Source organism: Onychostoma macrolepis, chromosome 20 (assembly GCF_012432095.1).
Source record: "Onychostoma macrolepis isolate SWU-2019 chromosome 20, ASM1243209v1, whole genome shotgun sequence".
Taxonomy (NCBI): domain Eukaryota; kingdom Metazoa; phylum Chordata; class Actinopteri; order Cypriniformes; family Cyprinidae; genus Onychostoma; species Onychostoma macrolepis.
Window position 1 is genome coordinate 21,675,059 of NC_081174.1, and position 15,653 is coordinate 21,690,711.

The 15,653-nt window shown below is 37.0% G+C and overlaps 1 protein-coding gene across 2 annotated transcripts; it reads left to right on the forward strand.

The window, feature by feature from the left end:
• The first annotated feature begins 11 nt into the window (after positions 1–11).
• On the forward strand, positions 12–9,074 carry prrx1b (paired related homeobox 1b). Of its 2 annotated transcripts, XM_058756136.1 has the most exons (5): positions 12–1,331; positions 4,239–4,414; positions 5,470–5,651; positions 6,401–6,462; positions 6,661–9,074. In XM_058756136.1, exons 1-5 carry the CDS (start codon positions 1,085–1,087, stop codon positions 6,714–6,716), a joined length of 723 nt encoding a protein of 240 aa, XP_058612119.1. In that variant the 5' UTR covers positions 12–1,084; the 3' UTR covers positions 6,717–9,074. The 2 variants fall into 2 exon arrangements, with proteins under 2 accessions (XP_058612119.1, XP_058612118.1); XM_058756135.1 differs by lacking the exon at positions 6,401–6,462.
• Positions 9,075–15,653: the final 6,579 nt, after the last annotated feature.

The following is a 15,653-nucleotide window of genomic DNA, read 5'->3' on the forward strand; positions in this document are numbered from 1 at the left end:
GGGCCGTTCACACAGAAAGGTTTGTATTCTACTGAGCTGCTTTTCTGTTTTTCTTTCTTTTTATGTAAACGCGCTAAACTGACGTCTTTCGAGCGCACATCTAGCGTTTTTTGTAGCGTTTTAAACACAAAGTTCTAAAGATGAGGCGGTTTTTTCCATTACACTTTTAAATGCAAAAACGCGTTCCGTGTAAACGGTTTCTTTGACAGTTTAACCTTACGGCCTCGTTTTCATACGCGTAAAAATGAAAGATGGCGTCTGACTACACCTTTAGTTGAATTTCTACAATTTAATTCAACTAAACCATCCCATTAATGGACAAACCTTTTCAAATGTCTTTGTGCCAACACTCACTTGAACATTGTTTTGCGCGAAATGATAATAAGTGACAGATATCTGGAATTCAGAGTTTGGGGAGGGTTAATCTTCGAAGGGAAGCTGTGATGGAGGAGGGAGGGGGCTGTTAAACGTCAAAGACAGCACAAAGTCTTTTGCCACGTAATTACGAGAGCCTTTCAGCTCCATCTTCTCTCCCAGGGGTCTCAATTTTTCATTTACAATCCACTCCACTGCATGCCAGTGAGCGCGCCGTTTGAAGTGCCAGAGTGTGTGTGTGTGTGTGTGAGTGAGTGAGCAGAGAGCACGGCGTGGAGCAGAGGAGAGAGCCAACAGCTTAGGGAAGGCGGTGGAGTGTCCTGCCTCCTCTCGCTGCTTTACACACATGCATCTGAAAGGCATCAGCATTTCTGGATCAGCGCTCAGTCAACAACTCCGTGGAGCTCTGGGAGTTTTTTTCTTATTGAATCAACAATACTTTGCAGAAAGAGATTGTACGGCTTTGAGTGGACGCATTCAACAGACTTCGTGGACTTTATAGTCCTATTAAGTTCCACAAAGTTTTAGATCAAGTTGAAACATTGCTCCACCTGGATAAGTAGCTATCATATAGTGAGCAAGGGCAGCTAAGGCATCGGTTTGTAGGCGCTGTTCCTTATGAGGTTGTCTTCAAATTTACGCAAGGAGGACCTGTTTGGTTAACCTAATACACTTGCCCAGTTTTTTTCTCTTGAATCGTATTTGCGTCATGACTTCTAGCTATGCACATGTAATGGACAGACAAGCAACCATATCCAGCAGACTGGAGAGTCCCATTACAGCCAACCTGGAAAACCTGCAAGCCAAAAAGAACTTCTCGGTGAGCCACCTGTTGGATCTAGAGGAGGCTAGAGAAATGGTCGGTTCTCAGGCGGACGAAAGTGTTGGCGAAACGGGCAGGACTATGCTGGAATCTCCGGGTTTAACCAGCGGCAGTGATACAACACAACAGGAGAGTAAGTCTGCTCACACTCCCTAGGAAAATCAAGTGTTGTTGTAGACATATAGAGAGAATCAATAACATTTAACACAATATAAAATTAACTGGTAGCCTATATTTTGCCTACAAAAATACTGTCAAATTTTAATGGCTAGCCTATTTGATTCTGTAGCCCAAGCGTGGTGTAGTAAGACACTGGATTAATTATTCAATTTATGATTTTTAAATGTATAGCCTACTACTACACAGTTTAGCAAATGTGTAGACGGGTGATGCGAAGTTTCTCTCCAGAAATAATACTAGCAGAAAAAAATAATAATTCCGCATGAGAAAAGTTTATGGGTCGTGAACGCATTTACATAGCTAATTTATGATTGTTGACATTCCAGCCCGTTGTGCGTTAATGAAAATATGGCCCCGTAAACATCGCGAAATTTGTGTTCATTTTTATGAGTAGACCTGTTTCTTGAAATTGACTTTATTTTATAATTTGCTTTAGCCTACATTACAATTAGCAGAACATTTGCAAACGGTGAAAAAAGTTATGAATAACAGGCACGTCTCTGTTATTTTTCAGTTTTCTTGGTCTAATGAAAATATTAAAGATAAAAAGGGCGCTAGAAATACCCACAGAAAAATCCTAAATCTACTTTCTGGACCTTTTCAGTTCATTTAAACACTATAATTTGTCATCATTATCCTGCATCCGGAGAACATACATATGCGATTATGGTATCGAATAGCAAACTTCCATTAGGCTACTTATCTGTACAAATATAAATCGTGTTTTGCGGGGAAAAAAAAAAATTATATATATATATATATATATATATATATATTGAACTGTTGCTTTCTTTCAAACTTATGTTACAGTGGAATTATTTTATTAACCTAAAATTTAGCTATAGGCTATTACGGGTAGGCCCTACTTTTTACATTACACTTTCAATTTTATATTTATTTATTGTTAATAAGTATTAGCCTATTAATCGTAACAATTTAAGTTAATCACGTGTCTTATACGTTCTTATAGCCTAGCTAGTGAAATCCACAATAAAAAAAAAAAAAAAAGGGGAAATTTTTCTGTTGTTTTTTAAGACCTATAAAACGTTATGTAAATGTATGAAAAGGTTGTCGTCATAATTGCATTGTTTGACTTGAGTGCATGTTTTTGTTTTTTCTTTCGTTTATTCCCCAGCGCGCGTGTAGAAGCTTAAATGCGTTAGTTCTCTTTTGGTGTGCAAATCAACATTACTCACACATCATTCACACAACTATAATTTCAAACTCTGAGAACGTGAGTTTGCTTTTGGATTATAATTTACATGTTAACTAAGTATTTAATGTTTTTTAAGGACAATATTTTGATGAAATTTGCCCCCAAAATGTAGGCATATATATATATATATATATATATATAGCCTATATTAAAATATATGTTCTTATTGTTGTCATTGTATGAGGATAGTTCCAAGATACTGAGAAATTACAAATACAGGGAAATCAGAATGAGGTATTCAAACACAATGTAATAGTCCTATTTCATATTTTGTTAGAATCCATTCACTCATGTGTTATTTGTCAAGTGTTTTTCCTAAAACTCTTGGACTCATTTTGTAGAACCTTTTTAAGCTTTTCCCATAACAAGCTCAATGTCTCATTAAACCCCTTGAGTTTTCATTTAAATGTAGCAAACAGGAAGTTTAAATAGTAATTAAACTGACCTTTACAATCTGAAATTGAACCAATAAAATGCTGGCATTTAACAATCTTTCCAACAGGCCTAAAGGGCCTATACCCCCTGCTATGCCTAGGTCAAATGTCAATGTTCATCTTGTGATCCTTTTGGAAAATTATGGTCGTGGAACTACTGTTGTCACGAAAAGCAAAGGGATGGCAACTCCATAGGCTGCAGTTTGTCTGTGCTGTCAGTTGAATGATTATCGAGTCTCATGAGAGTCTAAGTTACTTCTGTGCTTTTGGCTGTAAAGTACTGATGGGAATAGGCTCTTTAAAAGTTGTTTCAAAACATTCCTGTTTTGACATGCTCCTTTTCTATCTTTTATTTATTTGCTTGATTGCAGAAGTACCAGTGAAACAAACGGTGGACATTTTGCATATGCATGTTGGTCAGATTAAAGAACAGCAAAAACATTTCTCAAGAGTTTCTCTACGTTTATAAATCTCTCCTTCAGTGCAAACTGAAGATGAAACATGAGCAACAAAAACTCTGTTTTTGTGATCGCACACAGAGTTTGTCTAAAGAATTCCATGACAAAAAGCAAAAAAAGTTATATTTATAATGACTTGAGGGGGAAAAAATGTAAATTATCCCCTCTTGTGGGTTTATGGTCTTGTGAGAAATGTCTAGGCTCATTACAAACCATTTTTCATTTGTTACATTGTACAGTAATGTTTATTAACTGGGATCCCTTTACTGGTTGTAGTCTAAATTTGTGTTAAATGTTATTTTTAAAGCAACTGTAAAACACTACAAAGGCAAAAAAAAGTAAATATATTTTAATAAATAGTTGCTTATGATTTATGCTCTACAAAATATATCAATTATATATATCTATATCTATCTATCTATCTATCTATATATATATACATACATACATGCATACATACATACATATATATAAATACACATACTTATATTTATATATATATATATATATATATATATATATATATATATATATATATATATGTGTATGTATATATAATGATTTCCTTTAATATTAATCCCAGAAAAATCGTTTTATTTTTATTTTTATTTCTAAATCAACAGCATACAAGATAATAAAAAAATGGCCATAATAGTAACATAATGAGAACTAATCACCTGCTGATGGAGATTAAATTTGTAATATCTAAAAGCTGCATCTCCTGAGATAAATTCATGTGTGTGCTTTACCAGATGAACAGCTGAACTCCGAAGAAAAGAAGAAGCGGAAACAACGGAGGAATAGAACCACGTTCAACAGCAGCCAGCTGCAAGCGCTGGAGCGAGTGTTTGAGCGGACACACTACCCAGATGCCTTTGTTCGAGAAGACCTGGCACGCAGGGTCAATCTCACCGAAGCTAGAGTTCAGGTAAACTTTAACACCCCACAATCAGGTCCTTAGTTTTAAAGTTGATAAGAGAATGCATACATTTTGAGAATTTAATACAAAATGTACTAAGATTTTATGCATAATACCTCAAAATTAAAATACGTTTAGAAATAAAAATGACCAAAATCAAAAGAAGATTTAACCACTTGCCTAATTCAAGGTTTCAGCAAAGATTCAGTTACAGATGTACGTGATGGTAACACTGACACTTGGTGTTGTCATCGGCCCCATCGTCAGAGTTCAGCATGATTGTTTAAAAATCCCCAACCGATCACTCTGCCTCTCAGCACACATGCTGTAGGCCGCAGCCAGTCTCCACATTCTCCTGTAATGAGACTGTTTTTGTAGAAAGATGGGGATTATTCCCGTTTATAGATCAAGAGAAGGAAGGGGAGAACGAAAGGAAAGAAATAGAACAAACACATCTGCAATTAATGTGTCCCAGAAAGGGAGCAATACAGAAATGCTTTGATAAAAGAGACTTTGAGCTCATTCCTCAGGCGCTGCGTAACCGGACACTGTGCCTCCACCAGGCCTGGTGCTGCAGCCAAGGCTTCGAGATCTGGGCTTCCCGCTCTGTCTCCAACCATGTTTCACAAGCACGTTTGCTCATTCTTCAAATCTCTAATGTGTCCTCTGCAAAAAAGGTGCACATGTGTGCACCAGCAGATGAGGATTAATTTAAAAAAGTGCAACAAAATATTGTCCAACAGAGCTATATGTCAGGCCTGAAACTGAGAATTTAAAAAAAATTTTTTTATTGCATTTTGATTGATATAATATCAATCTTCACACTCAGAACACAGCTGAGCCAATCATGTGAATCAGGAATTATTTCAAGCAGAAAAATGCATCATCTAAGGTCACAGAACACAAAAAAACTTTATAGCTTTGATCTAGCATTTTTTGTTTTCGATGCAGGCAGTATTATACCAGCTATGAATCTGCTTTGCTCTGCAATTTATCTTTCATCGCTGTGCACTAAATATCCAGAATAACCACCATACTGTGTCATTCGGCTTGTGCTCTCACAGGTGTGGTTCCAAAACAGACGGGCAAAGTTTCGGCGCAACGAGCGGGCGATGCTGGCCAGTAAGAATGCTTCGCTTCTCAAATCGTACTCAGGCGACGTAACGGCGGTGGAGCAGCCTATCGTCCCCCGTCCCGCACCCCGTCCAAATGACTACCTGTCCTGGGGGAGCGCAGCCCCTTACAGGTAACTCACTGAATCCTTCTCATCACAGCACTCTGGTTTCATTTCATTTCCTCTCTGTATGTCTCTTCTGCTCTCCTGCCGTGACTTCATCTTCTCCAGGTTGCCCATGTTTTCTTCTTCCAAATGTTTTAGATTAGATTTTTTTGTGCAATTTCATTCTTAAGCTCTTTTGTATTCCTTCAAAATTTTGGTGGAGTCGGAGGCAAATAAGCAGAAACGGCAATGCCCTGCTTTTCCCAGCAGCGTTGTCTAGGTCCAAATAATCCAAAGTAGCACAAGGACTGGCTAGCAGGTCGTTTTTTGCCACTCTTTGTGAAAGTGATGGTGGGCCGATCCCCTGATGATGAAGTGATAATCTGAAAACAAACCATATTAAATCCGCCTGTGACCCTCATGACCTTTGGGCCATAGGATACACATTGACTTTCAGAGGGAGAAAAGTCCATTGGGCAGGATTTTTTGTGACTCTAGTTACACTTTGGTTATGATTTACAGTAATCTTCATTCTTAAAAGCCGTATAGAGTAACTAACCCTGCCACTCCGGCCAAATACCTTTTTCCCAGCAGCTGAAATATGCAACTCGACCGGGAACACTTTCTGGCATGGATACGCATTTGACCAACGATCATGCCAGTAAAACGAGCTTGCACAATTTCAACGCACACCTAACGCATTACTGTGCACGTATAATGCATACATATTAATGCAGTATTTATGAAGAATTATTAACTATTTATATATTCTTAAGCTGGTACCCAAGGCCGGAGGGAGGGCCAATGCGAATGCCACAGAAAATGCTGCCCACAGAAAGCAAGTACTTTTTAAATTTCTTTTTATGGTTTATCATTTAAATTGAAAAATTAAGCACTATATTTTGGATTCACATGAAGACAATAATCATTTTCTTTTTTTTTTAAATTTAATTTGGGGCTTATTTGTCATCAATTGAACTTGAAATGTGTTTAACATATTACAATTTATACTGACTATCTCGTATCTTATTTTCAGCACCATGGCAACCTACCCACCCACTTGTGCCAACACCACTTCCACCCAGGGAATGAATATGGCCAACAGCATTGCTAACCTGAGACTGAAGGCCAAAGAGTACAGCCTCAACCAGGTGCCCACTGTCAACTAAGCCTCAAACGGGGGACGAGATGAGGGGACAAAGAGAAGCAAGAGACGTTGAGAAGAGAAGAACACAGAGGAGCTGGATTAGTTTGGCCTTCTGCAGTGTCAAGAGCAGAGTGGATGTGACTTTTCGCCCCCTCCTAAAACAGTGGAATTGCATTGTTGTCCCTCTCATTTGGCTTTTTTCTTCATCACAGATGAAGGTATGTTTTTGAGAAACTTAATCTCAGTTTATACTGATCCGAAGATTGTAAAGACAGCGCAAGGTCTGCTCTTTGGAGAACAAATCAACGAGCAGGGCTCCGCTAAATCTGTAAGAAGTGGCAGACGGAGCGTCTGGATGCTGTAAGCTGTTCTTTCCTTGTTCTTTTTTGGCTTTATTTTGGGTCGACCGGACGGAAAGTAAAGACACTTTCATGGCAAACAATGGAGGACTGTTGTTCACCATTCACCACTGAATGGTTTAAATTACATTAATGCTGAGATTTGGCAAAATACTGACCCAAAATGTCTCCATGTCTACATCCGGTAGAATAAAGACACATTTGTGGACTTTAGTCAGTAAACAGGAGACGTTTAAAACTATCCATGCTGATGGAAGCATTGAGGTCGGATTACATCTTTTAATGTCTTGAATATTACACCACTGTTTAAGGTAAATAAACAGTGCCCCACGGTGACCTATGTATCCACTCAGTACATTAACACATTATGTTTCAGTTTTTTCCAAAGGTGATTTTTTTTAGCAATTATATTTTCCTTTTTATATTTGGAAACCATATAGTAATAAAACATTTTCAAGCAATAAATCTAATACTATTGTGTTGAATCCCACAGCTGAAGAGACACGCATATATGTTTTTGCTAAATGCTCATATTTGAGAAACTGTTGCAGGCAACAGTATTACTTCAACATGACCTTACAAAATATATCCGTATGTAACATTTCTTGCATTATGTTAGTCAAAACACCAGCGCTACAAAATAAATAATCCAAAATGAATTTTGTTTCATATTATAGATTTCGATTTATCCCACGATATACATAGATTATTTCTGACTGTTCAAATTTTTTTTGACTTTTTGTGGAACACACTAGGCAACACACCCGTGTTATTAAAAACAATTTTAGAGCATCATACAATACTATGCAATGCCGCAAAGCTATGTTTTTCTGATTGTGTTGATCCTGTCTGAAGAAAATGCCCCACTAATTAAATGATATTCAATTTATGTACTGTTTTTTTATTCGTATTTTATTTTATTTTTTGCAACGAGTGAAGATTAGGCACAATAATTACCCCATGTTTCAATTGATTATTCTCAAATGAATTGCAAATCAAATTCAATTAATGTACTGTTTTTTTTATTCTTTATTTATTTTATTTTTTGCAACGAGTGAAGATTAGGCACAATAATTACCCCATGTTTCAATTGATTATTCTCAAATGAATTGCAAATCAAATTCAATTTATGTACTGTTTTCTTATTCTTTATTTATTTTATTTTTTGCAACGAGTGAAGATTAGACACAATAATTACCCCATATGTTTCAATTGATTATTCTCAATTGAATTGCAAATTCAATATTTTTTTTGACAGAATCTCAGTGCATTATCATGGAGTAGTGTTAAATTTTTCTTTAACATCTGTACTGAACATGTGTTACTCAAAATGTTAAGAACAGATTAGATCCTAGATCTGATACACAATGCTTTTTGAGCATGAATTTCAGTTTTGCCATTCACTCGCACGGTTCGCAGCAACATCTGTAACTCTATATGTTTACATGTGTATGACGTGATCACTTTGGGGAAATTTAGAGCGTTTAAGTTTAAATCTGGTTACCAATTATGTCCTATATAATACGAGTAGATAGCCACAATAGTAAGCATTTTTATGTCACAATATGATGGGAAGCAAATCCCAGTTACCCCTATATTTCTATGGGGGAAATAAAATACAGGAAGAAAATATGTCTACGTTTTCTTACACTTAACTAATTGCATAAAAAGAAAAGTGTTGATGACTACAAGCAAATTAATGACAAAATAAGAGTTGCAGAATCACTAAAAACAAAAGCTTTGCAGATTTAATTACATCTAAAATAAACAAACTGATTGAGTCTGATATGATTTTTTTCCCAGTAATCCAAGAATGCTGTATACATGATGTAAAAATACATGATGTCTAAAAAATAATGTATGTCAGTGTATGTGAAAACTGAAATGGCGATCCGCAAAGTGATTTTGTGACATTTACTTTATGCTACAAATTTACTCTATATCATTTACTTGTTTATTGATAACCTGCCGATGTCACATATTGAAACGTTCAGCTGCTATTCAATATAGTCAAACCCACTTTCAGAAAGTGCAAGACTATAAGTTAGAAACACTAGAAATTTTGAGATATTCACTAAATCAAAGGCAAGGGATGAGATTGTTATTATTTCCCAACATTATTCTCAGCCCAACCTATTGAAAATGCTTTCCAAGGCCTGTGTTTACACCCACGGGCGTTGATTAGCGACATGACTCATGTGTATATGTGTGTGTGTGTGTATATGCTAGTGCCTTGTTCTCCGTCCAGACTGTTGCATGCTCTCCATGCTGTGCTGCTCAGGTCAGGTCGAAGCGTCTCACCTTTCAGGCAGCCGGGCCCTGCTGACCTGAAGTGCTTCCAGATGTGCGTAGGCTGTGACCCGTTCGCCCCACCCCCAGCCCCATCACCTCAGGCCTGGGGCCCGGGCCCCCTCCATCAGGGCTGACAGCATCCCCCTTGGATGGGTGTACGCGTAGCCGCCCGAGCAGATGACATACAAACACCTCACCCCCTCAGCACCACATCTGGAGCCTATTACAGAGGAGACAGTCAAAGTGAGCATGGGGGGGAAGAGTCTGAACAAGCATGTGTGTGGAATATATATATGATAAGGTGGAGATGTTTGGAGTAAGTTTGAGCGTGCGTGCATCTACTTACTTCCCGTGACCTTTTTCGTTTCGTGAATCACAGGTTTCCCTTCTTGTCGTTTTTCCTTTGCTCCATAACAAATCTACCGCCTTCCATGTCAGCCCTCTGGCAATTGGCTAAGGCGCTGAGAACATGTGGCCACAGCCAGTTTATTAATGTGAGCGCTTGGATTGGGGTTTGCACAAAACTAAAAGTTACTTGTCCTTTCTAAAATACAGTCCAGCTGTTTACAGTGTGCGGTAGAAGCGAAAGCCAAGACGGCATTCTGTGTGCTGACACAGCCTGATGCTGAATGGAATTGAATGAAATGTGATTCTGATGTACAGAGTTCACCGACCACAATCCACCTGCTGGGTTCAGCTACAGAGGACAATACAATCATCTTTGTGACAAAAAACAGCACTTTGGCCTTTCAGATGGATTGATTGACATTTTAAATGTATGGTGAAATTCCCTTGTGGGGTTTTACTTGGCTGCTTTATTAACATTGCTCTGTAAAAAACAAACTGTTCCTTGAGCTTTGAAAAATATGAAAGCAGCAGTTTGCTACGTTTAATTAATGTCCTTAAATGTTTAACTTAAACATTTAAGTCGTGATATAACTTAAAATGTCAAGTTGCCGTGATTTAGAATATACCACGTTTTGACCGTAGGCCTACAGACTCGTGCTCCAAGTTTAAAATTTTACCTCGATGTCGAGCTTACAGAAATGATACGAACTTTTCCGTTCAGTGAACTCAAAACAATTTTTCACAATCCCATCCATCGCCGCGCGTCGCTATTATCACACAAGCTCATAAATCATACGAATTTATCCTACAAAGACTTTAGGTGACGCGCGCCCTTTTACGACTATCTGGCAGATGTACGTACGAGCGTAACTCGTTTAAAATTATAATATGTGAAACCCAAGTAAAGTCAATAGCTGTATATATGATTTGAGGAATTTAAAAATCATTAAAAAATTTAATTTAAAATCGGCTAAAGGAAATTAGATATTGCATTTATTCAGCTCCCCTGAAGCTTGCTGCTGTGACTTAAAAATCTGTGTTATAATTGAATGGCACTATCAAGGACAATAAATTGGTTTCCCACAAGTTATTTTCAGCAGGCACGTGCTTTGAGGGCTCGAGCCCCTGCCCTTTTTCAAAATTATTCAAAAGTGCACCTCTCGGACAAATAGCAATGATTGTGGTCAATAAAACAAAATGCATTTGAATTCTAATTAACATGACAATTTGTGTAAAACAGTAACTAATCGCTCAAAAGTCGGAAAATTCATGTTTATTTTTACATATCTGTCAATCTGAGGCGTTGCTATGGGTTTCGTGCGTTTTGCTCGACTGATATTCCGCAGTCTGTTCGGAAACCATAGGCCCTCGAGCCATAGTTCTTTCAGTGAGTGCCTATGGGTCGACGGAAGGAAAAAATAAACTAAACAATATTTTAAACATTTTTCATCAATAATCAAAGCTAGTGTGTCGATTTAATTAAAAATCCACATATTTTATATTTTAGAATATTACACAATTCATCAATGCCCGTTTGTCGTATAATAGCCTACACCAACCAATCATGATCTGGCACAAGATGTTTTTGATAATTATGCAGCATTATGAAAGTGTCTTATGCTCATGAAGCCTGCATTTATTTGATCAAAAATACAGGAAAAAAAAACTGTAGCCTAATATTGTGAATTATTATTACAGTTTAAAAGAATGTTTTTCTATTTTAATATACATTTATACTATTTTAATAAAATATAATTTATTTATGTTATTCAAAGCTGAATTTTCAGCATCATTACTACATTCTTCAATGCATGGTCCTTCAGAAATCATTCTAATATGCTGATTTATTATCAATGTTGGAAACAGCTGTGCTGCTTAATTTTTTATTTTATTTATTTATTGGAATACTTTTTGGGGGTTCACTGATAAATAAAAAGTTAAAAAGAACAACATTTATTCAAAATAGAGTTTTTTTCTAACAATGTCAACCTTTATCGCTGTTTCTATCAATTTAACAAATCCTTGCTGAATAAAAACTAATTTCTTTAAAATAAATAAATAAATACTGACCTCAAGCTTTTGAACAGTAGTGTAGCCTATATTGTTACAAAAGTTATATTTTAAATAAATGCTGTTCTTATTTAACTTTTTATTCATCAAAGAATCCTGAAAAAATATCACAGGTTTTCAACATTGCTAATAAATCAGCATTGCATAAAATGCATTAAGTAAATAAGTAAAATTTTGATCAAATAAATGCAGGCTTGATGACTATAAGTGACTTCTTGCAAAAAATATAAAATAGTAATGTATCCAATCTTTTGACCTATAATTCCCCCCCCCCCCATATTGCCCCTTTTTTTTAACATTTGAGCCCCTGCCCCTGAGGAACTCTCTGCACGTCCCTGATTTTCAGTATATTTTACTCTTACTAAAAATGATATATAGTCCTTCTTAAAAATATTGACCTTAAAAGCTTGCTGAAAGTAAAGATAGGTCTCCAGTGGCAACCATATAGCTTTCTATTTTGCTGCACTTTCACTGTGTCTGTAATTACGGGTTGTCTCCACAAGATCAAAGGATGCTAATTATTATGCAACAGACATTTGGGGGATGTTAACTGGCTGTATGGACGTCTCAGACTTGGATGAATATGTATTTTCATTTCTATCTCTCAAACAAACCACCAACGTGCACAAGGCTGGTGGCCGATGTGACATCAGTCTTCATCATTGCCGTATAATCAACTTCAGCTTCCCCCGGCACGAAAAGTCACTTATTCCCTCAACAGCTGAACTATTTAAAATATGCACTGTTAAAAGGCTTTTATTTATAAATGGGGCAATGGAGAAGTGGATTGGGGTTTGGGTTTACATGGCTCAGAGCAAAACACATGTGAGCCCTGGCCCAGCCTGGTGACAGCTTTCAACTCTCCCTGTTCTGGAGTGAGGAACGGAGAAGAAATGCAGACCAAAACATCTTTCTCTCTTGCCAAATTACTTAAGAGCAAAAATCTGTCTTTCCTTCTGTGTGGTTTGGCATTACATTTAAAAAATAAAAACCCTTCTAATGAAATACAGTTAACCATTTAGTTGACCTTGAAGAGGTCAATAAATAACAACAGGCCTTCCGTATGAGCTACAAGAATATGTGATGCAAAATTAATTCTTAAGATGTCTAAATATTGAGTGAGGGTCACATGGAGAATTAAAACTTTTCTCATGTCTTCTGAATGGCAGCACTATGGAAGCTTGTTTCAAAAAAAAAAAAAACAGGTATTTACAACTTTTTATCTCAAAATTCTGACTTTTTTTCTTGCAAAGTTATAAACTTGATATAAACTTGCAATTGTGAGAAGAAAAAGAGATCAAAAAGACACAATTACCCAGTAATTTTTAGTTTGTATTCTGAGGCGTAAAAAACAGGATTGCAAAATTTAAACTCAGAAAACAGAGGGAAAAAAAAGTACAATTGTGAGATGTTAAGTCAGAATCCCAATACAATAGCCAAAATTCCAAGATGAAACTTAGAATTCCAAGAAATTGCAAGACGTAAACTCAGAATTCAGAATTGTGAGATATAAACTGAGATATATCTCAAACTACTGTCACCTGACGGATGTAAATTTCTATAAATATGTTCATAAACTCAACAAGCGTGCACATGACAGATGACAAGCTCATGAGCACCATCCTGTGGAGTATTTACAGATGCACTTTGCCTTTTAATGCTAGCTGAAATATTCATCTGAATGAGTAGACTTTCACTGAAAGGAAGTGGTTTGAAATAACATTTATTTATGCTTTGATTTGCCAGCACTATAGGAAAACTTGACTGGAAACTACAAGGTCCGCTCCAAGATACCTAGTCTAATACAAGCACACTTCCTTTTCACACTAATAAAAGTTGCTGTTCTCACCAAAATGTTAGCATATTACCAAAATGAGAAGAAACAAGCATTTCTCGAACAAGATTAAACCTGAAGTTCCCACTTTACCTTGCTGACAGGATCTGAGGCCTTGTCACACATTTGCTGATATATTCAAGAAGTGTGGAACAGGCTGTTTAGGCTGACCTCGGTGTTTAAACTATCACTAATTTGAGCTGGATAACTTCCTGCTTTCATTACTCTTGCCAGCAGGGCCGAGATGACAGAAAATCCCAGCGGCGCCGGGCTGCTGGAGAGGAAGCAGCACTGTGACAACGGCGCCCGAGTCAAACACAAAGGTCAACATCCACCGTGCACCCAAATCTCCCTAGTGCCTGCTAAAACCACAGGACAACGCAAATAGGTTGTGTCACACCATTTCCTCAGGTTTTATAAGAAAGGTCAGTTTCTGGAGAGGATAATTTAAGTGTTAATATGTTAATTCAGACATATGATCAGTTCTTCATCAAGGGTCCTACGTAAGGAAGCCACTCTTTAGGATTATGATGACTAACACTATGCAGCTTCAAACTTGCGTTGGAAAAGAAATCAAAGACATAAGCGATAGAAATACAAGGTATGAGGTCAGCCAGAGACCTTTAGCAAATATACATCAAAAGAAAATGTCAAAAGCTTTTGTTTTAAGAATCCCCCTCCACTTTAAGTAACAGTTAGCTTTATATTCCATAGCTGAGTCTATTCTTTTATCTTTACAGGGAGGAAATAATCTGGTCATTAATCTTTGTTAAAGCCACAGTCCATCATATCTTCTCCAAAAAGCCAACGCTTAGATCTGCTTACCATTGGTTTTTATCTGTCCAAAACTGAGAGAAATAATTTTCTCTCTCTCTCAATCACTCTTCTTTTCTTTCTGTGTTAGTTTGGGGTTTTCTATTTCAGAAACGATCTCTACTGTGTGTAAATGGGGGTGCAGGGGGGTACACGCTGAAATGAATATTATTGTCACATCTCGAGCCAGGTCAAATTCCCCACCAAATGTGCAATTTGGGGATGACGCCTGCCACGGAAAGTCTGCCTTTAATTTTCTCCACTGGCACACACACTGACATGTGCACGCACACAGCACATGCACACACACACACACACACACACACACACATACAGATGCTTGCAAAGAGAGAAGAAGAAAGAAAGAAATATTGGGAGAAGCAAGTGCAGAACAGAGCAAACTTAATGTAAGCATTTATTCTGCTCAGTTGTCGGATTTAAATAGTAGGGCTGTCATGAGACTCGATGAAAGGAAATTATGGGTCTTTATTAAACAAAGGCATTAATGTCAATACGAGATGCTGTAAAAAATCAATTTAATCATCCACAACTGCTTGGTTTTATTTTGATGAAGAAAAGGTGAAACTGATTTCCTTCTCCGCTTTTGTGTTTAATAGGAACTCTATGACACTCATTTAGTGGACGTTCACACAAAACACGGTTTATTACGATTTATAAAACGCAACTTGAACATAACATAGCATCTTAAGAATTCAGTGTGCATGCGCTATATGCCAAAAAAAAAAAAAACAGTGGGAGGCAAAACCATCAAAAACGGTTGTCTAGCACATGTTTGTGTAGAAAAACAATTAAAAAGCAGCACAGAAAACAAAATGCGTTACGTGAACAGACCCCTTTTACACCTTAGGGGCCAAGAACGCGAGAAAATCTAGAGATGCATTTTTATTTTAACTTGAGCTCCATGTTTTTAGAACAACATGTCATGCGTAAAAATGTTCGTCTGGCACGTTTATATAGAAAAACAGCAGTGCAATGGAATGCAAAAAATTCTATGTGAATGCCCTCGCGAAGCGAGTATTCATTTCTGTGCCCATATAGAATGAATTGGCTCAATACACCATATTTGCAATTCAATAACCTGAATTAAATTAAGTAATTTCATGTTCTATATATGGCCTAAAGTTTTTGGATCCTGTCCATGTTCA

What these genes read in the sequence shown, in the direction of transcription:
- prrx1b (XM_058756135.1), top strand. Translation starts at nt 1,085, where the DNA reads ATGACTTCTAGCTATGCACATGTAATGGACAGACAAGCAACCATATCC. An exon ending in TGATACAACACAACAGGAGA is followed by an intron (nt 1,332 to 4,238) that starts GTAAGTCTGCTC and finishes GTGCTTTACCAG; the next exon opens with ATGAACAGCTGAACTCCGAA. An exon ending in TCACCGAAGCTAGAGTTCAG is followed by an intron (nt 4,415 to 5,469) that starts GTAAACTTTAAC and finishes GTGCTCTCACAG; the next exon opens with GTGTGGTTCCAAAACAGACG.